At 33.5% G+C, this 26447-nt stretch overlaps 1 protein-coding gene across 5 annotated transcripts in view; it reads right to left on the reverse strand.

The window, feature by feature from the left end:
• EPHA5 (EPH receptor A5) overlaps positions 1-26447 on the reverse strand; it is a 355011-nt gene that overhangs the window by 73405 nt on the left and 255159 nt on the right. For 3 of the 5 annotated variants that reach the window (XM_004764303.3, XM_004764298.3, XM_004764300.3), the window contains 2 exons: positions 23477-23636; positions 16347-16452 (listed from right to left, as the gene is read on the reverse strand). In XM_004764303.3, coding sequence (XP_004764360.1) covers positions 16347-16452; positions 23477-23636 — 266 coding nt within the window. The remainder of the gene's footprint in view (positions 1-16346; positions 16453-23476; positions 23637-26447) is intronic. The other 2 variants (XM_004764299.3, XM_004764301.3) reach the window with 1 other exon arrangement.

The raw sequence follows: 26447 nt of genomic DNA on the forward strand, positions 1-26447 counted from the left end.
CTTCTAAATTACATGTTTTTTTTTGCATAAACCAATAAATTCAAAGTGACACTGATTTGAAATAGTGTTATTTATTTACTTATTTTTTTACTTATTTTGAGAGAGAGAGAGAGTGAGCAGAGGTGGACAGAAGGAGAGGGATAGAGAAACTCAAGCAGACTGCACTGAGTGTGGAACCCAACACGGGTCTTGATCTCATGACCTATGAGATCATGACCTGAGCTAAAACCAAGGGTCAGATGCTTAATCAACTGAGCCGCCCAGGCACCCCTGAAATAGGTATTTCACTCAATAAAAATGATCACTTAGTAAAAGGAATTCCCAGTATATTCATGGCTACACTCCTTACAGTTTTTCCTCTTTTATATATTTTTTTATGCATGAATGCCAACATATAGAAAAACCTGCACTACTCTTCAGTGAGTGGATAAATGAGAAACTGACTACACAAATGGAAAATGGGTAAATCCAATAAAAAAACTAGACACCAAAGCTACAGCCACTGGTCTAGATAGAAAGCCAAAGCCAAAGCATAAGCTCTATAGCAAATGACCTAAGCGGTCAATTTGTCAGGACTTTATCAGTAAATACCAGCTTTCCTAATTTTTTTGTCCACTTTTCCAACTTAGGACCAACTAGAAGAAATCAAACATTGTCCCCTAACCAATCCCACAGGATGCTCCACTTCCAGTTAGCCATTCCAGCAACTTCCAGTCAGGGCAAAACTAAAGCCTTCCCTTCTTTTCATTGTAAAGGTTTTACACTCCACTGCCTGCTTTTGGTTTTCTGCCAGATGCAGGTGATGGTGGCTGATTCCTTGCTACACCAATCTCTTAATAAATAGCCTTTGCTTGTTCTCACTTGGGTATTTTTATTGTTGTTTATTTCCAAAAAAGAGATCATCTTTACTTGTGCAATAAAGGAAAATTACGTAGATTCACCTTTGCAATTAACTGGCATCTTAGTTCTGTTCTGGCACAATGATAGTGTTGACATACAAAATACTGAATCATGTGTAGCTTTCTTCTACAGGATGATGCCATCACTGAGCAAACATCGATTATCTCCATTTGTAGAAGTCTAAAGTTACTACTGAGCTTTTCCCTCTCAGTCAGTTCACTGCTGAAGCAGGACTATCTTTAAAGCTTCTTTGAGAGGAGTGTGTGACTCTTGTGACCTACCTGTCTGGGCTTAGCTATTTTAGATTTTAATTTACTTTGAGAGCAGTAGAGAGGAAAAAATAAAGACAGATAAAGTTGTGAAAAAGTGATGTTAATTTTTCCAAGTGAGCAAAAAAGAGGAGAGGAGATTAATCAAAAAATAAGCTAATATATAAGTTCTGATTTAGTTAGTTCCCTCCATTATGGCTGTTGAATATTTTTTCAGAGCCGAATCACATTTACCATCCTTGACCATATAAAGTAGAGAAGTCAGAAGGATTAATGGTTCCATTTAATCATTTCACACTCAAATAATTAAAATAATTGTGGAACTATACTGAAATTATAAAAACACAAGAAATGTGTTTATTTTGTGATAAACATATGAGAATTGGATTAATTATGAAGTTGATTTAAAAGGAAACTAAATGTTCATTTTCACATCAAACCATTCAAACTCCATATAAATGTATTTTGTTTTCTATTAATATTTGTCAGAAATATTAAGATCATATGCTAGAGTAATTGTCATAAGTTTAAAAAAATTGAATATAATGGTGATAAATATTAACTATTTTAATATGTTATATACACATATAACATAATTATGGCTACCATTGTTTTTTATACATATAATTGTATATAACTGTGTGTACCCACAAAAGTACTTGCATAAAATATTTGTAATTATGACCATATGTGATTTCCTAGCAGAAATTTGCCTGGCCAAGCATTGAAAAATCTTTAAAACTGTATTTAAACTAATATGAACCTGGTCTAAATTAGACTGGTTAGAAGAATAGCTTTGATAGACCCTAGGCAGTGTAGATAAAAGAACATTTATATACACACTTACTTAGTAAATGCTGCAGGTGGAGACCTAAAATAGTTTTGGGAGAGGGTGATAAACAGCGCCGGTACTTAAATAAGTCTGTAGAAAATATCAATTTAGAGTCCCCCAAAAATAAAATTAATGATTGTATCCATGCAAAAGAAATATTACTAAAAAGTAAATAAGTCTGACACTTCTAATGATACATCTTTACTATATGAAGAATTAAGATCCACTAGTTTAAATAGGTAAAGAGCATGTGGTATATGTAATTTATGAAACAGGTAATAAAAAACCTAATGACTATAGTTATTGCATATATATTAATAAACATATAAGGTTTCAAAAATAAAAAAGAAATGCAATTAAAAATACAGAACTATTTTCTCCTACCAAATTAGCAGACTGGCTAATTTGTGTATCACCAGGAAACGTCATACAAGGAATGGTACAATGATTTAGGAGGACCATTTGCCAATATATATCAACAATCTTAAAAATATTCATATTCACTGATCCTCTTTGATTATACAAATACATTCTAAGGACATTAAAGATAGAAATGACAACTTCTCTCCCTCAAAACAATAATAAGAGAAGAAAGAAAACGAAAAAGAAAGCATATGAGAAAGGTTAGGCATTAGAATATCAAAGAGCTATTAAATATTTACTTCTAAAATATTTTTAATTACACAAGAAAACTTTATATTATTATGTTAACTCAAAGAAAACCAGAAAATCAAATTATAAATTATAAACTCAACCTTACATGTAAGAAGATCTTAATATGTATGGCCAAATATAAGTATTGGTTGCTTCTGGTGAATAAAAATGATTAATTTTATTTCTGTATTTTGTCTTCCATATTCCATATAATTTTTAATCATAAAATTAAGAAATGCAAATGTAAATAAAATATCAGCTAGTAATAAATTAATACAATCAGCTTAACAATGTCAACTATGTAACATGCAATGCAAAATGTAGACTGAAATGTATAGAAAAGGCTGATGGCAAGAGATCTGGTAATGTCAAAAAATTGACATCTAAGGATATTCATCTAAGGAACATGGACATTCATGGACATGAATCTAAAGTTGAAGACAGGCTGGAACATAGCTAAAGCAGTCCAGCAACTTGCATATTTGAGATCTAAGGAATTGAGATACAGTGGGTGGGGAGATGGAAGCAGAATTGATAGTGATTTTCACTTCAGGACATAATGACGTACTGAAATGATACCCTGATAGACTTCCAAACTGGGTTATTTGGGAGTCCTGTTAGAGAAAGCATTTTCAAAGGGTTGGAGACATAGCAGCAGGATCCAGTCACCCCAGTTTTGAGAAATGATGGAAACAAAGAGCCAAGCTACACAGGTTCCAACCAGAGAGACGAGATTCATGGAAGGACTTTCCATTTCAATTTCTGGAATGAACATTTTGAAGCCTCTTTCTTGGGAAGAAAAATACTGGATATAAAATAGACATCTGTTTGGAATTAAAAATACCAGAGGGGAAGATGGTTGGGGATAATGAAATAGATGAAGGAGATTAAGAGGTACAAACATCCAGTTATAAAATAAATATCATGGGGATGAAAAGCACAGCATAGGGAATATAGTCAATAATATTGTAGTTACTTTGTATGGTGACAAATGGTAACTAGATTGACCATGGTGACCATTTCACAATGTATATAGTTGTTGAAATACTATACTGTACACCTGAAACTCGTATAATATTGTATGTGCATCAACTATACTTCAATTAAAAAATAAATAATAAATTAAAGGGTATATGTTATTGACTAATACCTAGGAATCAATAAGTTTAATTTTCAAATGACAAAAAATACAAGCATTTGGAGTAAAAATAAAAATCTATAATGACTTTACTATAAAACTACCAAAAAATTAGCCATTTTCCCAGTGGAGCTGGAGAGTAATGTATTGACTATAGCTTTCAAGGCTCCAGGAAACGCTGGCTTTATCCTGGCTCATAACATTACAAATGACTAGAGAAGAGGTAAATCTGGAAGACCACTATATATACATTTGAAACACCTGGAATAGGACTATGTCAGGAAATCAGAATCTGACATCAAAATAAATCAAGAGGCTCTTATACACTAGAAAACGTGTAAGTCATACAAATGTAGAATTTTGATTTATCATATATTTGTTTCATCAAAATTTATACATAAGTGATGTTCAACATTACTATCATGTATATACTGAATACATGCTGATTTGATAACTTTTTAGATTTTATATCATCTTTGGCATGATGAGATAGAAATTAGTCATTTGGATAGTTACATTTCATCTTAAAAGTTTCCTGAAGAAGATTGGACCTATAGATTGACATTCTCCTGGTAATTATACTTGTAAAAAATTAAGAAAATCAGAATAATTTTACAGATTTAATATCTACAGTGCTTAAATATTTATGCTGAGCTTGGTATCTTTAAAAAAGTAGCATGTGTTACTGGCATATGAAGATCTCACAAATAACTTTAGCAGTGAGGATTTGTGGTAAGATTCTTGAATATCTAGGAAAAAATAAAATTAATGTAGAAAATGTTCACTTTATTTTATATTCCTACATATTTTTAAAGATGTGGTGGCTCAGTGGGTTAAGGCCTCTGCCTTGGGCTCGGGTCCTGATCCCGGGGTCCTGGGATCGAGCCCCACGTCGGGCTCTCTGCTTGGCGGGGAGACTGCTTCTCCTCTATCTCTCTCTCTGCCTGCCTTTCTGCCTACTTGTGATCCCTGTCTGTCAAATAAATAATAAAAAATCTTAAAGAAATAAAGATGTCTGTTCAAATACTTCTTCATAAGGGACACCTGGGTGGCTCAGTGGCTTAGGCCTCTGCCTTCGGCTCAGGTCATGATCTCAGGGTCCTGGGATCGAGCCCCGCATCGGGCTCTCTGCTCAGCAGGGAGCCTGCTTCCTCCTCTCTCTCTCTCTGCCTGCCTCTCTGCCTGCTTGTGATCTCTCTCTGTCAAATAAATAAATAAAATCTTTAAAAAATAAATATATTTCTTCATAATTGGCTATTATGATTACCTTTACATTCTTATATGCACTATTTCTCCATATTTTGTACCAGTTATCTCTTTATATTAAACAGTGAAAGTATCAAAGTATTAAACAGTTAATTTAAAGTACTAAACAAGCAAAATTACATGACTTCAGTTGAAACGCAGAATAGATTTTTTTTTAAATGATGACACAATGTATATATCATCTATGGATAGAATCAGTTTAAACCAATGCCTACTAAATTTTCTTCAAGAAAATCAATGAAATAGGCATAGAAATGTCTGAGCAGTGCTAGGAATTCCCAATGTCAGAGACACAAAGAAATCTTGGAGGTGGAGAAGAGGTGAGATACATGAGAATGTTTGAATCCTATAGAATGTTCAGTCTGGAAAGACACTGAAGAGGAATTATGATGTTGGTCTAAGAACAACCTAAGAAAGTCTAAAAAACAGAGAGTGCTTCCTTCACTAATCACCAAAAAGAGGTCCCATTTTGCCACCTCGATATCTTGTCTTTCAAGATGGAAGTGGTGGAGTGAAGAGAAGGCAAAAAACAAACAACCTACAATACATTTTAATCACCTTTCTTCCCTTCAGTCTACCTTGACTCAAGAGAATTCAACAAGCAATGACCAAATGGAGATGTGGAGCCCAACACCAGCTCATAAAAATGACAATAAAAGCAAACAGGCCATTTAAAAAATAAATAAATAAACAAATGAAACCGTGATTTAAAGAACGGAACCCCAAAATAATCACTAAAACTTCATTGACATTGTTATGCGTGGTGATGGCTACAAGAGAGTTGAGCAATGTCTGTAGACTATTTTTTTTTAAGATTTTATTTATTTATTTGACAGAGAGAGATCACAAGTAGACTGAGAGGCAGGCAGAGACAGAGAGGGAAGCAGGCTCCCTGCTGAGTAGAGAGCCAGACGCGGGACTCCATCCCAGGACCCCGAGATCATGACCTGAGCCGAAGGCAGCAGCTTAACCCACTGAGACTATTAAGAGCAAATGCATGCCAAAGAGCGAACACAAAAAAATGCCATTTCTCTGTGAGATTAAAAAGTCAGAGAAGTGGGAAATAATGAGAAGCAAGGAATGAGATATATTCCAAAAATTTCTGAAAAACAAGATAATTAGGGTATCATATGTTTTGTAGCACTGAAACTATCACAGACATCAAATATATCTAATCTCAGTTCCTCCACATGGCACAATAAAGAACTCAGCTGTTTGAAACTGAGTTGCTAATCCATTAAAAACATTTATTTCTTTCCAGGTTTACACAAACTTTTAAAAAGAACACAGACTTCAAAGAAATGTGGCTTTTAACTGGTGCTTAAAATCATTTGGAACATTTTATTGTCATTTGCTTCATTTCTCAGCAATAGATACCCTCCCAGACATGGCTCAGGAAATTAACTTGAGTTCTTGTTGCATAGATGGTCTGCCCTTTGGCCTAGGGCAGTACTATTGATTTTTCTCTATAAAGCTGGGTATCAGGTTCCTGTGAGAGTCTATGTAGGCTGAGAGAGATGTGGTGAGATTCCCAGAAACCTTGTAGAACCTTCAGTCAGAGCTCTGTGTCTGCTAGCATGCCAGCATGTTCTCTTTCACATCTTAGAGAATGGAGCTTCGGGCAAATGGAACTTCAGACAAAGAATCATATTTTGCTCTTATATTAGCCTTTTGACCTGCCCTGTGTTGTATACTTGATGAAACCTGAGAGTCTTTGGATTCTTTTATCTTTTTTTTTAATCTTTATTGGATTCCTTGCTATTATATAAATATACATATACATATATATATGTATATTTGGAAGGAAAAACTCTATGGTACTGAGACAAGTTAATATCATTGATTTGCAAAAATAAATAAATAAATAAATATTTATTTATTTTTGCAGATATAAATATAAATATATATTTAATAGAAATTAAATATAATTTAATATAATAATGTATATTATAATTTTATAATATTTATAATATTATAATAATATAATAATTTTATAATTATAATTCATATTTATAATTTATATTTAATATAATTAAATAAATATAAATTAATATATAAATATATATTTATAGATATATTCATATGTATTTATTTTTGCTAATCAGTGATATTCACTTGTCTCAGTACCATAGAGTTTTTCCTTCCAAATATTTGCCTCAATAGAACTTCCTGAGAGTTGCAGTGATGTTTCTGTGTTTGATCTGGAGAAGTCGCAGGTGAGATATTCAATAACATTGAGCAATTGAACCAGTAACCCTCTTGGGTTCAGTTTCCTAGGAAGATTTACTTCCCACAGTGGGCAATTAGTTGTTGCTATGCTCCTAGTCTTTCTGGCACTAGTCTGCCCTGATCCCCATTTGTCAGTTATTAATAAATTATGATCTTCTCTCTAATTATCTTTGATTCAGAGCCTTTGAAGAAAAAAGCAAGTAATCATGAGAAAATAGAAGGAATAACAACTCTCAGATATTAAATCAATACACATGCCTATATCTATTGCAGTTTCATAAAGTCACATCTACTGCTAATTCATAAACCACTGAGATTTGCTTTTAATGAGAGCTTTCTGTAAATCAGTAATTATATGGGTGATTATAAATATCTGGCTATTTATCAGTATTTTAAAACAAAACAATATTAGGCAAAATATTTTTATATATACTTTTTCTTATCAAAACCTACCAAGTTTTGAAACTATATGATCCTAGTTATGTTAGAAATACTAAAATACCAACATATTCATGATACACCTAACTGGAAGAGAATCAGGAGAGAAATACAAACCTGTTGACCTACATTATTATTAATAAAAAAAACTACTGCTACTTAGTATTACCAGGTGCATCATCATACTGGCATCAGCATAACCAGATGTCAAATAAATAATATAAACTGGTGATTTTTTTTTTAAGATTTATTTATTTGAGAGACAGAGAGAAAGAGAGAGAGAGCAGGAGCTGGGTCAGAGGAGGGGTAGACAGAGAGGGAAAGAATCTTAAGCAGACTCCCTGAGAGCATGGACCCTGAGCTGGCCTTGATCTTATGATCATAAGATCGTGACCTGAGATCATGACCCGAGCCGAAATTAAGAGTTGGATGCTTACCCAAATGAGCCACCAGACACCCCATCTGCTGAAGATTTCTTAACTCCTATATAATACTTCTTTGAAATCACTGCATTTATTTTATGATGGCACAAAATAATTCAGCAATCAGGAAAAAAGCACATATATGGGTTAGATATTCTGTTAGAATTATGTCAGTAATGCTAATAGTTTTCATTTTCCTAACTATTAACATTAATAGGGACAAAGCACTTCAAATGGAGATTGATGAACAGTTTATCTTTAATTCAATAATTTATGAGGTATTCATTCAATTAGGTTATGTAGTAGAGCCACAGAAGTGTTTATCTTCTAAATACTGAAGAACAGAGAAGATATTTACTCACTATACTACAATTTGCGGTTGAAAATGTTAAATTTCATGAGAAATATTGATATATTGTTCTGAGACTTCAGCAGCAGAAGAAAAGCCTTTGGCTAATGGAATTAAGGAAGATTCTTGTGATAGAAGATAATGGTTAATGTGGGTCTTGACATGTGGGTAAGGTTTAAATGTTGAGACATGAAATGAAGCATACGAAAAAAGGCACAGAGAGAGGTCCTCTTTCCACATTCTTACTTCATGTGCTCTGTTATGAGACTGACCCTGTCTTCAGATTCATGCGTGAGCTCCTACTGTGCTGGGTCAGGCAGCATAGCTTCTCCATCCTCTTCTTATTTAAGGTCCCAGTGCTATTGATTGACTTAGTCTGTGGAGCTGGAATTTAGGTTCCTGTCAGACAGAGCCTGTACCATATGAGCTCAGAGTGAAAGGCAAGAGCTCTAAAGTTAGAGCTGGGTTCAATAGAATGACCATTCCTGCTTCAGTGATCCAATAATGATCCAGTCTCCTGCTATCTCATGGGCCACTCCTCAATCGCCTCTGACTGGATCTTTCTCCTTTACTCTCTCAATGTAAGTGTTCCTGGGCTCCATCCAAATAATCTCATTTTGATGAGTGCTTTAAATACCATATTTGTGCCACAGCACTCTTCAAATCATTTGCCTCCAGTTGTCCATCAGACACTGCTTTAGCCTCAGCTCAAAAGTGTCTGTACTTAGGATTTTTTTTTTTTTAACTCTCTGGAACTTTTCATCTATGTGATCTATAATTCTCTATAAGAATAAGCCACTTTGAATTTGGCTTCTGTCCCATGCAACCAAAGGAGTCCTGGTCAAAAACACAAAGAAGTAATGCTGGAAATACGTTGCAGCGTATTTTCAAGAGTCCCGAATGCCAGCTTCATTCTTCCAGTGATAAGATAACTGGACATTTACTGAGAACCTACACTATAATCTGTGCACTCAAGAAGAGCACGTATCCTTCAGGAGAGACATATAAAAAATGATGAACTAACACTACTTCAACTGGAAAAAACGTTTTGAGGAAACACAGAGGTGAAATTAACTAGCTATTACAAAATCAGGAATGGTCATGAAGTTGGTGATATTTAATATATGTGATTCTAGAACAAAATATCCGGTACAATTTTCCAGTGATAGACTGAGGGACAATACAATAAAACCTAATGTATTTTTTATTTATTTTAATGTAAGTTATCACTGACATTAATTCCTAGGAGTTATTTTATTTATATCACTGACCACCTTGGAAAGGTTTTAAGTAATGTTCATTAATACCACTATTTTGGGCAGTATTATTTTGGGCAAGGACTTCATATACAAGAGTTCAGATTTTCCCCCAAATCATACAGTCTAATGCTTATATGTCATGGGGAATATATATAGTGAAGAGTAAGGACCCTAAAGTCAGAGGAGGATTTCAGCCCCAAACTCTCACTAACTAACTGTATACAGTAATTTTTGTCCTAGATATTTTCTCAGAAGGGAAGAAATAATGCACAGGAAAGAATCCTTGCTGTCTTGGATCTACAGACAAAAAGCTAACAGGAGTAATATATATTTATTATATAATTACAGTTGTTATGAAGAGCCAAATCAAGGTAAGAGAAATCTGATCTGCAGTGGAAGGAATCATGGGCCACCATTTTAGTAAGCCCGATTGAGGGGATAGGATTTTTCAAGGATCTGAAAGCAGGAGAAAGCTGTGTGCTTCTCTGGGGCAGGGGAGTTTTAGGAACCAAGAAAAGCCAGTGCAAAAGCCTCAAGCCTGAACTATTTTTACAATGATCAAAAAACTCCAAGAAGATAATTTTATCCAGCATACACTGAAGATAGGAACTAATACTAAGACAGTGTTGTAAAATATTACATATAACACCCTTGGAACAATACCTAGTAGGCAGTATGTAATTCATGCTAGATCATATTGTACTTACTAGGTACATTATTATCATGTTACTCCCATTAGGCAAAGAGGCTTCTCTGAAGGCTTTAAAATACTTTATACCCTGTAAAAACTATTCACTTAGGAAGCTATTATACTTTGATAGCAAGAGTAGGCAGAACTCTGGCACTTGTCTGAATTAAATAATTACATTCAAAATTCCTGCATAATTATGCTATTTGGCTCCAAATAAGCTTGAAGAAAAGTTTCTAAGCCCAGTGTGCTTTTCCATCAGACTATTGCTTTTCCTAACATAAGAACTATGGCAGGCATGTAATAAGAACTTACATTTTTCTTCAATTAATCCATCAGACTATCATTACGGTCCAAAGAAAAGAAGTTACCATGAAGAAAGGATCTCCGTTTAAACCCTTCTCTTTACCCATATTTGGTGCTATTCTGTTTATGAAATTCTACCCATTGATTGGACTACTAAATATAAGTGGAAACACCTTGAGAAAAGGCATTACTTTCTTGTTTCACATGCCTGGGACTTATCTTGCTGTTTGATGTGCTACAGATGTTCAATAAGCAGATTATTTAAAAAATATGGCAGTTCTAACTTGTTGCCATTTAGAGAGTTGAATAAAATTTACAAAAGGCTGAATTTTAATATTATTTTTAAGCAATAAAAAACCTAAAGCAGCATTTTACATAAATCTACTTTTATTCCTTTAAATTTCTAACATGGTCTCAGTATCTAAATTTGGATAGGTTAGACTTCAAGTACACTCTCCATGAAGAATTTTCGGCTCAGAAACTATGGGACATTTGAAGTGAATTGAGTTTCCATTGTTTCATTAACAAAGAGGGAAATAGGATTTGCAGTTATATATTGAGCCAGAGGATTTGAACATGGATAGGCCAAACAAGGGAAGATTTTTGCCCAGAAAATAATTCTTTTTATAGGCATTAAGTCACCCCAGACACTAAAGGTATCATTACAGGAGCATTATAATATTAAGTCACGAATGAATAGCCTTCAAATCACATCAAAGGCTAAGCAGCGTGAGGAAATTCTTCCACATCTTTTTCCACCTCATAGGGTTTTTGTTGTTGTTGTTGTTTGTTTCTATTTTTAAAACTGGTGAACAGCTTCAAATTCTTTGCACTTATTTGCAAGAATGTGTGCAAACATGTCGGAGTGTATGTGTATAGTGTGTGTGTCTTTAACCTCTGAGCATACCTGTGGAACTGATTGAAATAAAAAAGCAAAACTCTAGATTTTCTTAAAAAATAGATTCATGATCATGTAATACATTCAGGGATCAGAAAGAAAGCATTACAAAATATTGTTTAATACCAGGATGTCTATATTGACCAAGGTTCAAAGAAGAAAGTTTCTCTACCCTGAAAGATGTTTTCCTTTAAATTTCCTTTAAATTTTCCTTTAAATTTGTTAATTTAAGCTTTATATCCAGATAATAAGTATCCAGTAAACAAGAATTAGGCACCAGCTTTGAAATGGAGACAAAAAAAGTAACTCAAAGAAATCAATGATCACCTTCAAAGGAAAGGAAAAGAGGAAGAACATTATAATTTCTCAGACATGTAACTGGCAGTGTGAAGCTGACAATCATTCATGAAAAGTTAGTTCATGGGCACCTGGACGGCTCAGTTGATTAAGCAACTGCCTTTGGTTCGGGCCATGATCCTAGAGTCCCAGGATGGAGTCCCATATTGGGCTCCCTGCTTAGAAGGGAGTCTGCTTCTCCCTCTGACCCTCCCCCCGTCGTGCTCTCTTTCTCTCTCATTTTCTCTCTCTCTCAAATAAATAAATAACTAAAATCTTTCTTTTTTTTTTTTTTTAAAGTTCATTAAGGAATTCACATCTATAAAGTAGTATCTATAAGGAGAAAAAACATAAAATTAGTATATAATAAGAAAGATCAATGTGCACTGTCATTACTGATAAAAGGGAAAAATTAAACAACAATTTCAACATGCTGTGCATATCAGGAAGTTTAACTTGTATTCATCCTAGGGTAATTGGCTCATAGTTTGCTGAGGAATGTCAGTTGTTTTGTAATCCAATAAAAAAACATTTTAAAATTAATTGCAAAGAATAAAAAAAGGAGAATCTAAACTCTGCAGAAAATGCTCTATGGAATATTTAGCAACTCTAAACACAAAGATCACACAAATTCTAAGATTGACAGCATCCTAAGATGTTATAATTCTTTCTATTTTTTAAATGGAACTTTTTCCTTTAGGATAGATAACTGTTTACATTATTTTTAACTGTATCTAGATAGGAAGACTCCAAGAGATTCTGTATAATCCCTTTTAGCATAAAAAGATTATAAAGTCTCTATATTTGATTTATTTATCTTTCATTTATTTTAGAACAAAAAGTTTATTTTTTTATTTCAGATAAATTAGCCCCATAATATTCACTATGTTATAATCCTCAGGTTTTTTTGACTTGGTGTAAACAAAAATGCCAATTATCAGTAAAAATGTATCTTCAAGACATTTTTCTCTGGGTCCAAATGGTATAAATTGCCAACAAATATTACATTCAAAGTAATATTAATATTTTTGCAACATATAACAATTATCTGTATCACCGCTGAGTCAAATTATTTGTAATTAAAATATATTTTACCGCGGAGCAAATATCTGATTTTTATAAACTCAAGAAATTAAAAAGTAACAAAATAGTTTAGCATGAGAGGATAGTCTAAATTTCATTATATTTATGTGTGTGTGTTTATCAGTCATATTTTGGCAAATAAAGGAGGGAGAAACAAATATAATTCCCTGTCTTCAGATCAATCCTAGAGCAGACTTTTTTTCAGTAACTTGTCAGTACTCATAAATAATTTCCTAAATACTGTTAGGTTTTGGCTACGTTTCTTCATTTAATTTTTACCTTATTTGATAAATCTTCTGACTTAATTCTGGAACTGTAAGTACTACGAGATAGGCACACTTTCCTTAGTCCAGACAAATTTGCAAAGCTCATTATTTGAACCAGATAGGAAAAGACCTTCAAGAATGATTTCATTTATCTTTTGAGTAAGTATATTTATATAAAACTGCATAAAATAACTTATCCATAAAAAATAAAATAAGAAGGCCAGAGACCTTTTTTTTTAATAAGACAAACACTCCCTGAAATTCAAGAATGTGCATTCAACAAAATGAATTAATGAAAATTTCATGCAAAAAATATGCTGGTAAAAAAATATAAGTCTCAGATTTTGGGGGTTAAAATTTGTTTCTCCTTAAATTGAAAATTCCTAGTCTTTGCGTAGTAAGCTGTGTTATGAAATTAAATTGAGAAAAAATTTAATATAAATAATGTACAAATTAGTAAAGTATTGCTATTTTTAAAAAGTAATATACTACAAGACAATACATCCAAAAATTTATCTTAGCAAATCTCAGATTTAGTTATGCTGAAACTTAAGCTTTGGGTCTACCTTTGACCTTTGAGTGTAGATGTGATTCTAGTATAACTGAGAAATTATGCTAAAATTTAATTATTCTTATACAGCAAATCCAGGTACCTATAGAATTCATGGGGTGCACATGTGTGCACACACACGTGCTAAAGCATTAGTACCCTTCAGTTACCAAGTAATAGGTTAATTGAACCTTTTCTCAGACACTTTGTCTAATGCTACAGATGCAACAAAGTGAATTGTTTTTAAGTTAATTTTGTGTATATACTGGGGAAGAAAACTTTTTGAGAACAAGGGTTGATTCACATACAAGTAAGCAAGAATCTAGAGCTGAATGTCATCAGTAAATTCACATTAACATTATGTAGGTTAAATAAATATAGTGTGGCTAAGTATATAATAAAATACATTCTATATTTTATTTGTTCCTTAAGAAACCCTTAAATACATAAATTTATTAGATCTTAGATCTCAGATATTTCCTCCAGTTTTATTCACTTCCTTCAAGTGTGGACCCTTTAAGAAATACAGTATCTTCTTATGATCTCCATCCCCTAACTATAACTAACACCTCTGGATTTATTGGAAAGGAAGAAGCCAACTAAAACCTCAGTCAGAAGTAAAGAAATGGTACTGCAAACCATCTCTGAAACTGTATCATAGTTATCAATCCTTTTGAGGTAGAAAAGACTCATATCATGTGGCAGTTTTCTTGATAGTTACCATACACTCAACCTAATTATCTTATTTAATCAAAATCTGAGCAAAGTTTTTAGGACAAAATTTTTATCTTCCGGGACACAGGGACATAATCAGAGTATTCTTCCCAGGTGACTTCAGAGAGAAAAGAACTGTAGAGCACCAGGTAACCAGCCTTCTAGTCAAATAGGGCCAGTTGTCCTCACAAGATCACAAACTGCTTCCTACTTAAAGATTCTAAAAATGCATCACTGCTGGTCTAACATTAAAAGAAAGTGGTAGATTTCTAGGGGCACCTGGGTGGCTCAGTGGGTTAAACCTCTGCCTTCGGCTCAGGTCATGATCCCAGCGTCCTGGGATCAAGCCCCACATCAGGCTCTCTGCTCAGCGGGGAGCCTGCTTCTCTCTCTCTCTCTGCCTGCCTCTCTGCCTACTTGTCATCTCTCTGTCAAATAAATAAATAAAATCTTAAAAAAAAAAAGTAAGTGGTGGATTCCTAGATATACTCTTCAGAAATTTTGAACACTCTTAAATAAGCAGGAACTAGAAGAAAAGGAATTTTCAGATACAAAAAGAAAGGTTGTTCAAAGGAATATTTTCAACAATGTTTTATGAAAATAAATTACTGTAATTTAAGGATATAGCCATAAATCTTTTCAGAATACAATATGCAGTATATTGAAAAGTGCCCAATTCTGTATATTTATGAGTTGAATATGTGCTGAAGAGTCAAAAGTAAATAAGTAGAACAGGAACAAAATCAATATGAATATTGATTTTCTGGCTTTTTTTTTTTGGACCTTACACTACAATTTCATATATTTATGCAAGTTTAAATATTTCCATGAAGACTTTCATCAAGTTTTCTGTAATAGTCTAACACCAAAACAGTTTCAGATGGACAACTTTCATTACTGAATGGCCCTTCTGACAACGGCCTGGACTAAAAAATGGAAATACATTTGTTGTAGGAATAGAGCATACGCATGTTTTGATCTATTTACTTATTGTTATTTTAAAATATTTCTCAGAAGGTTGATCATGCTCAGCACAATATCAGGAAATCCTTTCTATGTGCCTTGCTGTTGGGTCTCTCTCTACCTCTTTTATTTTTGTTCAAAACGAAAAATGTAGATATGTAACACACGTTAATATGTCTATTGGTACGACATTCAGTACAATTCGCTTTAAATCAGTACATGCTACGATTGATGTATTCAGATTGAAATCTTCAGAAGCTGAAAAGAAAAGCAGTCATGAGAAAGGGTTGGTTATTTCTCAGAATGCTGGTTTGCCAGAGCGTCTGCTGTCATCCATCACCCTGTGAGGATAGAATGCTGGCTAAGTAGAATTATTAGTCTTACTCCTCTGAGTTTACCGGGTCTAGGCACAGGCCTTCCCAAACACTAAAATCGAAGCAAATAACCATAAATAATTTTGAGAAAGAAATCTGAGAAAAAAAAAATCACATTTAAAAAACTATGTCAGAAAAAATACAGTTAAAAGCAGAATACGTAATAAGTTAATAATTAACTTAATAATTAACCCTTGCGAAGAGAGCATACCTGAAAAAGAGAGATTCCGTGCTTAAAAGTTAGCCCTTCACAGGGACAAGGTCAAGCTTATAAAGACATGATACGTTGAGGTTATCCACTGATACATTGCTTGCCTGACTGGTTTTAGGATGTGCTTAACAGCCCAATGGTCAGGTCAAGGTGAAGAAGAGGTCAGGTGCAAAAGTTCAAAATCACAGCTTCCTCTCTTACCTTCCACTGAGGAGGAAGCCGATAACCACTGCCAACAAAATGACTCCCACTGTCACGGACACAGCAATTATAGGAATCTGGCTTTGATCGCTGGATGCTGCAACTGCTGACAGGAAACACAGGAAATGGAGCCCGTGGTTAAAGAGATCATATGCATTCGAATAAGAGCTGCTTAATAGTCGCTAATCGGTGCGTGGTTTAAGCAATTCCCCCACACTGGGCCAAGATTTCCCCCTCATAGCTCTGCTCAATGGTGTATAATTGAAAAGACATCTTCGGGAGAAAATATTTACTCTCCAAGTGGAAATTTGAAAGAATCACTAAGTCACTGATTATTTCCTTGTCATCATAAAAAATGAATGTAATTGTTCGCATGGTATTTATCGAGGGATCTTGGGTTTGCAAGATAAAATGAAACATAGTCCTTGACATCAAACACTTTCATCTGAATAAGAGCTGCTAAGTATATGAGTTCAGACATTGTAGAGTTTACATGTGGCTGTTCTCCAGAAAAAAAAAAAAAATCTTGATACCTCAGACAGGGTTGTTGCTTTCTTTCTTTTTTTTTTTTTTTTTTTTTTAATTTCCCCATAGACACAGGTTGAATGCCAAAATGTTCTGGCTATGACTTCAGAAAATATTAAGATAATATTACTATTTCCAATATAAGTTTAAAAACTGTTTCAAGCAAAATCTAGTCAGTGAGTATACCTGATGTGTAGGACTACTTTTCAAAAGAGATCAAGGAATGCATTTAGAACTTTGAGAAGTCTGCCATAACAGTAGATTCGTTTACCTCATCTCTTTTTAAATACACGGCTTCCAATGCACTATCCTACATTTTAACAGTACGATTACCATAATAAGAGGTATATGGACATGAGTAGAGAGTTGTACCTCAATAAGCACAGAGATATTTATTATGCATTATTTTTTTTAAAGATTTTTATTTATTTATTTGACAGAGAGAGATTACAAGCAGGCAGAGAGGCAGGTAGAGAGAGAGGAGGAAGCAGGCTCCCTGCTGAACAGAGAGCCCGATGCGGGACTCGATCCCAGGACCCTGAGATCATGACCTGAGCCGAAGGCAGCGGCTTAACCCACTGAGCCACCCAGGTGCCCCTATTATGCATTATTAAACCAAGAAACCGATAGAGCAAAATAAATTTTACTAATGTTCTCAAAAACTGTTCAGTAAGATATATATTATACTATTGCTTAACAACATAATCATTTTGATAAAATCAGAGTGGCGTTAGCTCACTTTCATAACAAATTTTAAGTCATCAAAAGTAATAACAACCATACTTTCCATGTTTTATTTTTTATAACCTCTCCAGATCTTGACCCCATCGATAGTTTTGGACATCCAACACTTCCCTTTCGATTATTGTGACCTCTCCCTTGATTCTTTCAAAACAAAATTGCCTGATTCTCTGACACTTCTTTCACTTAAATTACACTTTTAACCCTTTCAGACCAGTCTTCAAACCCAATATCAACAATAGCTTGCTCATGTATGAGAAAGACTGTTATTGATAATCTAAATCTATGTTCTTACCCTCCCTTTTCTTGGATAATAGAATGGTTCAGTGGTTCTTTATTTTGACTTTTCTCCTATTATCTGATGTTGAAGTCTGTGGAATTCAGCCAGTGAGCAATAGAATTGGGGTAAGGTAAAGCTACTCTACTATCGCAAAGAGCCTAGACCCAAGATTTGTTTTTATAATCCCTAAACTCAGATTATTTATAACATTGTTTTTTCTCAGTCCTTTATTTTCTTTTTAGTACGGGGAATGTTCCTAGAGAAAATCATGCGCATTTGGTCTATATACATGACATTATTTTTATTGGGCTCTAACTGCCGTTCCAATTATTCTGATTCTCTCTTACTAATTTCCTGACAACATCATCCCCGTAATGAGTCCTTCTCATTTTCTCAAAAAACTAACTCATTACCACTTCTCATGTTTCAGAAATGTTAAACTTTATAGATAATAAAGAGTGATGAAGTCTGAATGCCATGGTTAAATAAAACTGTACTAACTCCAAGATTAGAATCTCTCTCTCTTCTAAGACCTGGCACCTTCAACAATCTCCTTCCAGGAAAGTTTTTCATTCCCTTACAGGCTACTTCTCTGCTATCTACAAGCCTAAACCCATAATTCTCCTTAGGGGACACAGATCCTTACACCTAAACTTAACGATGTTGGTTCAACTTAAATTTGAAAACAGGTTCAACATTTAGTGGGCCAAAGCAAAGTACTTATCCTTAGCAAGTCTCATTTCATTAATCTCCGAATAGGGATAATTTTCTTGGATCATTATAATTCTGTTTAGAGATAATATTTAGCATAGTGCTTTAATTATTGTCAGCCTTAAACAAATAGTAGATAATATTTCTGCATATTATTATCTGATCCTGCTTTGTTTATCACTCTTATTATTTCCTATTTGTCAGCATCTTGACTAAATTATCTAGAACCAGCCTCAATTTCTGATGACCAATGTAAATTCTCTCTGAAACTTCTCTTCTTCTGTCTTTGAGTTCTATGTGTGATGTTCTGGCTACATGCAGTAAGTACTTTTCCATTCCCTTACCATGCATTATAGGGCATTTGACCTTGTTGAACATAAACTTTGACCTTGAGACTCTGCTCCCCTTGGTTTCTATGACATCAGATGAGTTGTTTTCTCTTTTTCCCCACTCTGAAGTCCTATTTTGTCAGTTCTGTTGGCTTCACATTCTCTCCCCTTGTCTTATGCCGGAACAATTTCTGATGAATGCTGGCTCTTCCTCCACACTCCCTGCCCCCTCCTCCAGCTCTTCACTCTGTCTCTCTCCTTCCCTTCTTTCTTCTCTCCCTACCTCTCATGGATACTTCTTTGCATATGGCATCAGTTAACTATAAGCTGATGAGTTCCAAATTTATATTCCCAGCTCTTATTTCTCTTCAAAGTTTGACTCTTTAAAAAAAAAAAAAAAAGACGGCTATCTTTTTATTTGGATTGTATTTTCATATAAAAACAATATATTTAAAATCAGCCTTTATACCACATCTAACCTCAAGGGTATTAACAAAAACACATCAGTAAATAAACATACCATAAATCTAATTTGACTAATTTGACATAAGACTAATTTGATCTCTTTTCTTCTGGTTTCTTTTAACTATCACTGAATTTTTCTTAACTCCTACTTGCCTATCAATTAATAAACACATTCTCTGTTCTTCTGTTTTTCCCCATGAATTATATTTTTTCATCTGATAGTCACCTATTTGATTCAAATCTGCTTGCATATGATTTGTTGGTGTTTTAAGTGTCCCCTTTGCCTTCTATTTGAGTATTCACATAAATGTCCAAAAATATCACTTTGATCATGTTTCCCTGACCAAAAAGTTAATAAGCATTTACTATCTATAAAAAAAAAAAAGTCCCAAATTTTCCATCTAGCATTCCAAGCTTTTCTAAAAAAAATTCTAACAAATCTTTCCTGTCTCAATGTGGCATTTTGGCACTCTGTAGTTTTGGAGGGAGGGGACATGATTGATCAGAGGTAGGTTTAAAAATGGGACAATTTCAGACTAACCAAATATTAATTTTGAGAAAAAAATATGAATGCCTCATACTGTCAAATGCTTCATTTCTTAAAAATTTTATTTATTTATTTGGCAGACAGAGATCACAAGTAGGCAGAGAGGCAGGCAGAGAGAGAGATAGAGGAGAAGCAGTCTCCCTAGCAAGCAGAGAGCCTGACGTGAGGCTCCATCCAGGACCCCAGGATCAGGACCCGAGCCCAAGGCAGAGGCCTTAACCCACTGAGCCACCCAGGTGCTCCAAATGCTTCATTTTCAATAATTGACAAGACCTACTCTAATTTAACAATATGTTAAAACATGCATAGTATGGGTTAACATCTTGCAATAAAGTAAGTTTTAATGACATACCAACAATTTTCAAATGCTTAAATTAATACATTTTATGAAAATATGTTTTAGTAATGCCAAATCACAAACATTAATATTTACATGTTTTTATCTACTGTTCACTTAAATCAGATCTATTGGTTATTATACCAATAAAATCAAAGGCCAATTAAATCAAGGGCCTATGAGAAAGAATTTAAATAACATTTTCATTTTTAAAAAAAATTTCAGCATTTTCTAATTTCCTTGATGGGCTTCAATTATTTTACTATTTCAAATGTACTAATTTTTGTGAGCTATTTCTATTAAATATAATTCATTAAGATTTTGTACTATTTATTCCTTTGTTTGCCCTGACAGCATCAATAATATCCCCAATATATCAGCTAACTTGAAAATATATAGAATTGAAAAGGTACTGTCAAAACTTTCATACTTCTTCAGGGAAAAAATTATAAAAATTATAAAAATAAAAAATATATAAAAATAAAAATTAAATTAAAAACACAAAAATATAATTATAAATTAGAATATCTGATTATTGTTTTAATATGTCATTAAGTTTTTTTAACCGTTAAAGATACAAACCTCAAAAAAAAAATAAAGATACGAACCTCTAATCACTCAAATTTCCTTTTTTTTTTTTTAAATATGTCATACAGTTTTTGAAGAATTACTGAGGAGTATTTCAGAAATGTTTAAAAGCAAATTTGGGGCAACACAACACACCACTACTAAAAGGCTATTTGTTATAAACATTAATATTCTTTAGTAAACAATGTTCCTTTTTTTCAATCATTATATACTTACATTATCCCTGGAAACTTTAAGGTGGCATACACTGAGAAATCATATTGATTAACTTATTTTGCTTCTTATACTCCTGGTTACAAACCAGTATTACATAGATATTCTCTACATTTTAGCTCTATGTTTAAATAGTGAATCATGAAGCTGTGAAGATTTGTTGAAGACAGATTAAAGGGTTTATGAATGCCAGGCTAAGAATTTGGGATCTTTCTACCACACTATAACTATCTATTAGTTTTGCAAAATGTTACCATTAGAGGAACTGAGCAAATTGTACAAGAGTTCACTCTGCGCTGTTACTTACAATTACATATAAAACTCCACTTATCTACGTAAAAATTTCATTTGAAAAATAGAATAGCATTATTCCAGCAATTGGGTTATACAGATTTGAATCAAGTAGGTAAGAACTGGATGAAAAGAAGTGATGAAAAGAAGGGAAAAAAATCATAAAAGAAACAGAAAGGTGTTTGGTAAATCTTCGTAAATGGGAGTTAAGAAAAATTCAGCAATAGTCTCAAAGCTTCAAGACAATTTACATTAAAAGAAACCAGGAAAAAAAAATGAGCTAACTAGGTTGGCTGGATGGTTTCACATTCATGCTAGGTTTATTTGCTCGTGCATTTTTATCATTGTTGTTGGGGAAAGGGATGATATATGGGGCCAAATTTAAATATGTTATTTATATGCATACAAAGTTAAAATAAAGCAGATATTAGGCAGTTATAAAATATAAACTAAAACATGAGAAAGACCAGTCATATTTTTCCATCCAAATCCTCATGTTAAACAGCTTTCTAAAATAAAGATTTTATATTCCTATGCTTACCATTTGCATTCGGTTCTAGGACAATATGCATGACATACAAGATAATACAGATAAAAAAGAAAAACCCTTTATAGCAATTTTATGACCCACATACGGTATAAATTAAAATTCATGAATTTTAAAAATTAAGCAAATCAATAACGTCATGCATCATTATTATGAATTGAGTAACCAATTAGGAAAGTCTTTTTAAAGTGTACATTCAAGGTAATGATCTTCAGATAATTTTCTGTCCTAACATTCCTGAATGATAATAAAGAATTCTCTTGGGGCGCCAGGGTGGCTCAGTGGATTAAGGCCTCTGCCTTCAGCTCAGGTCATACTCTCAGGGTCCTGGGATCGAGCCCCACATCCAGCCCCACATTGGGCTCTCTACTCAGCAGGGAGCCTGCTTCCCTTCCTTCCCTGCCTCTCTGCCTATTTGTGATCTCTGTCTGTCAAATAGATGAATAAAATCTTAAAAAAAAAAAAAAAAGAATTTTCTTAGTAGTAGTGACACATTAAAGCCAGTATTCTTAACTGCCGTGCACCAAATGAAGAGACATACGCACACACATTTGACATTTCACACGACTCTTGTATGTCATTTTCTTCATAACCAAGAATTAAGAATGTCAGTTTTTCATCTATAAGTGAAAGCAAGCTACTGTTTTCTTCTAATCTTGCTTTTAATGTGTGCTTTAGGACAAGTAAGCTAAATATTTTGTTTGATGATAAAGATAAAAACGTTTTATTCTATGTTATTTAAAAAATGGTACAAGAATCATATGATCTCCCTGATATGAGGAAGTGGTGATGCAACATGGGGGCTTAAGTGGGTATGAGAAGAATCAATGAAACAAGATGGGATTGGGAGGGAGACAAACCATAAGTGACTCTTAATCTCACAAAACAAACTGAGGGTTGCTGGGGGGAGGGGGTTTGGGAGAAGGGGGTGGGATTATGGACATTGGGGAGGGTATGTGCTTTGGTGAGTGCTGTGAAGTGTGTAAACCTGGTGATTCACAGACCTGTACCCCTGGGGATAAAAATATATGTTTATAAAAAAAAATGGTACAAGAAATGTTTTCCAGAAATATTTCCAGACCCTTCACTTAGAGATACTGCCAGAGATTTTGATTTTTCAAAATGATCAGATTGGTTGCTGAGACTGCCATTTTCTTGCCGAACTTAATACTTCTACACGCTCCCTGTAGAATTTTCATAGAAGACGAAGCCTGATAGCATTGTTCAATGAAACAAGTAAAAGTAAATGGCAACAATTCAATAAAGTATGGCAGCTGTGGAGAGAAAGTCTTTACAAGCAGGTTTAAACATTTCTTAAGGATCTCCTGATGTTTCATCTCCCGGTAGACTAAATGTGATGAGGAGCAGCGTCCGATGTGTTAACCCACTAACCCACCATATAGCATGACAGATGCTTCCTACCCGAAGGGGTCATGCCTGGGAGAGAGAGAGAGAAGCGGGAGACTGACAGAATGCCCAGGGAGCGTATTGATCCACTGACTCTTTTCTGGTAACCATTACAGAGACATCAGTTGACAGTAATTAAAATGACTTACACACTGGGATGGTTTCAAACTCAAATCTTCGACTGAAGACACCGTAGCCTGCTGCTGTGCGTGCTCGAATTTGGAAGACATATACTGAAGCTGGTTTTAAGCCCTCTGCAGTCACAGTTGTCTCTTTAGATTTGATAATTGTATAGCTGGTTTCTTGGTCCTTGGATTACACATGTAATACAATAAAAAAAGTCAATATATGAATTACTGACAACGATAAAACTTAGAATCATAAATCAGAAAATCAGAAACTAATACTTGTTATTAGTACAAATATACTCTTCTAGAAAAAAAAAAATCTCTACATCCTAGGGGTGCTGAAAGTGTTTCCTAGAACTCAGAGATGGTAGGTAACATGTTCTCTGGTCATCCACCATGTTTGTCTTTGGCACAAATAAATTTGTAAACTTTTCAAATGATTTGCAGAAGATGAATTCTTTTATAGAGTCTATTTTAGTATTGGTATTTGTGTGTTTATTTTTCTCATAAATATTTATTGGAACACATCTAACATGCTGCCTGTTCACAGGGAAAGGTAGCAAGATCTCATATATTTCCAGGTTTAAGACTTGTGCTTTATATCTTTGGTAATTTTTAATTTCTAATTACATTTAGGGCTTACGAGAAGGAATGAGGACTTGGCTGGAGAACTTTAATTTCAATTCATTAAGCCTAAACAAGGATTACTAAAGAAAAAGTTAAAGAAATATATATTTTTTATTTTTAAAAAACTATCCATTTTTTCACATTTATGTATTTGAGCTGGGTGAGTAGTGAATGGAGATGGAATAAAAAAAAAAAATCACTGTAAAGATAGCTTGGAAACTTCCTACTTCGACTGCTATCAAAGTCTACACTAACCATACATAACTTCTCCCCACCTCTGAGTTAGTACATTCAATCTTAGACCTACACACTGTAAACATACAGTCCCTCTTCTGAACTTTCTCTTCCCTTGTATTTTTCTGTGTGAATTCTTAACCACCTTTATATTTTCCTTAAGGTGTTTCCACAATTACTACATTTCTGATAGATATTACAGGTTGAATTAATGATAGGTAATGGTTAGAGATCTTTTTCCATTTTTAGGAAGTGGTCTTTGCTTATAGTATCTTGATTGATGACTGTAAACTATCATTTTCTAGATCCTTTCAGAAAATTTTACTTTACTAATAGAAGCATATAGAGAGGGTTTTTGTTTTTTTGTTTGTTTGTTTGTTTGTTTGTTTTTTAAGATCTAATGGGAATAACATGTAAAGGACTTTTTTTCTGAAATGAGAAAAAAATTGAAAATAAGAATATAACAATTACTTCTCAAGAATCCCAATAGGGAATATGATTATTATTTAATCTTTATAATACTATTAAAATGTAAAGTAAATACAAACCATGCTCCTTCTCCCTTGAAGTTTATAATCAACAGCAGCACATCATGTTGTGACTTTAGTGTGGATGCAGAAAACATGCTAAAATATAGCAAATCAATTTTTACTTTTATCCTCAGTTATCTTATATGTAAAGTTGGGATAGAAATTGGTGCCTGGATATCCTCATAGACATGTTATAAGAATAAAAAATGTAATGCATGTGAAACACTTACTAAACTAGAAAGTACATGGTATAATTGTCATAATTATTATTTAAATTTTTTCTACTTTGACAAATCAAAGTCAATGGCTAATCATGTTCTATTCTACCACCAATGCAATCTAAAATATACAACCTATCAAACATTTTTTAAAGCAGTTTTACTGCATTACATCCTCATGTAATAAAGTCAAACATGTAGTATTATCTTAGGGTTAAATTCATCCAAATTTCTATATAAATAGGTATGTTCTAATTTCTAAAGCAAATAGGTTTTCTGATGCACTCCATGCAAACAACTATTTTTTTAAATTTTTTTAATGCACAGATTAATATTAAAAGTGCCAATTCTTTAAAGTGCTTAGGAAATACTACTAGAGTTTCGCAAGGATTTAAAGTACATCATCAAATTCTATAAAATTTTACCAAGAAATTTCAATCATTTTCTTCATTCTCAAACATTTAACTTTCTTCTATATACTTTAATTGACCCCTTCTATACGCTAGGAATAAAGCAGTAAAAAAAAAAAAAAAGCAGACAATATCTTGATGAGTTCTTTTTAAAGGAAGTAAATAGCTTCTATAAACTATTGTAGTTACTGATGTTCTGTGGCTGCTCTAGCTTAAGACCAAATATACAAGACTTTCTCAGTAAGATTATACTATTCACTTTGGCTATAACTGAAGTAGTAATTTCAGCAAGAAATGATAAAATATATGTTTGTTATTACCTGCATTTTGTTTAAAGAGAAGTTGGTTTAAATATTTAGACAAAACTAAGGATTCTGGTATATTTGATATAATTAGGATTTTTACATAAAATATTAACATTTATAATGTAAAGTAAGAGGTTTTTTTGTTTGTTTGTTTTTAAAAAAAGGACAGAATATCAGGGTTAGAATTCAAGCCATGCTATTGTCTAAGGAAGTGTGCAAATGTGGATATACAACTTAACCTCAGTTTTTCCTTCTTTAAAATGGGATAAAATTATTTACTAAGAGCATTGTAAGCAATAGACACGGAGACAGAGATGATATATGGAGCACCCAGCAAATCCCCACAACATAACCAGTTCTAGGTAAATTTGACTTTAGGTCCTGTAGCAAGATGGTAAATTTAAAGCAAATTTAATAAAAAGAAAAAAAAAACTAAAATTTTGTTGTAAACTCCTAACTATTGAAGTTACAATTAATATGACTTGTAAAATTATTAGAAGCTGACACTTCTGCCAGATTGGGGGTGGGGGGCATTACAAGGAAACTGGCATACTGCTCCTTGAAATATTGCATGATCTAATAACAATTGCATAAAATCACACAACACTCTGGTTTCTATATTAACATGTATGTGTAAGTGGTTTCTTCTCTGAGTTCTAATTTTGCAT

This window comes from Mustela putorius, unplaced genomic scaffold, assembly GCF_011764305.1.
Source record: "Mustela putorius furo isolate JIRA1106 unplaced genomic scaffold, ASM1176430v1.1 tig00000430_pilon_pilon_pilon, whole genome shotgun sequence".
In the NCBI taxonomy this organism is placed as follows: Eukaryota; Metazoa; Chordata; class Mammalia; order Carnivora; family Mustelidae; genus Mustela; species Mustela putorius.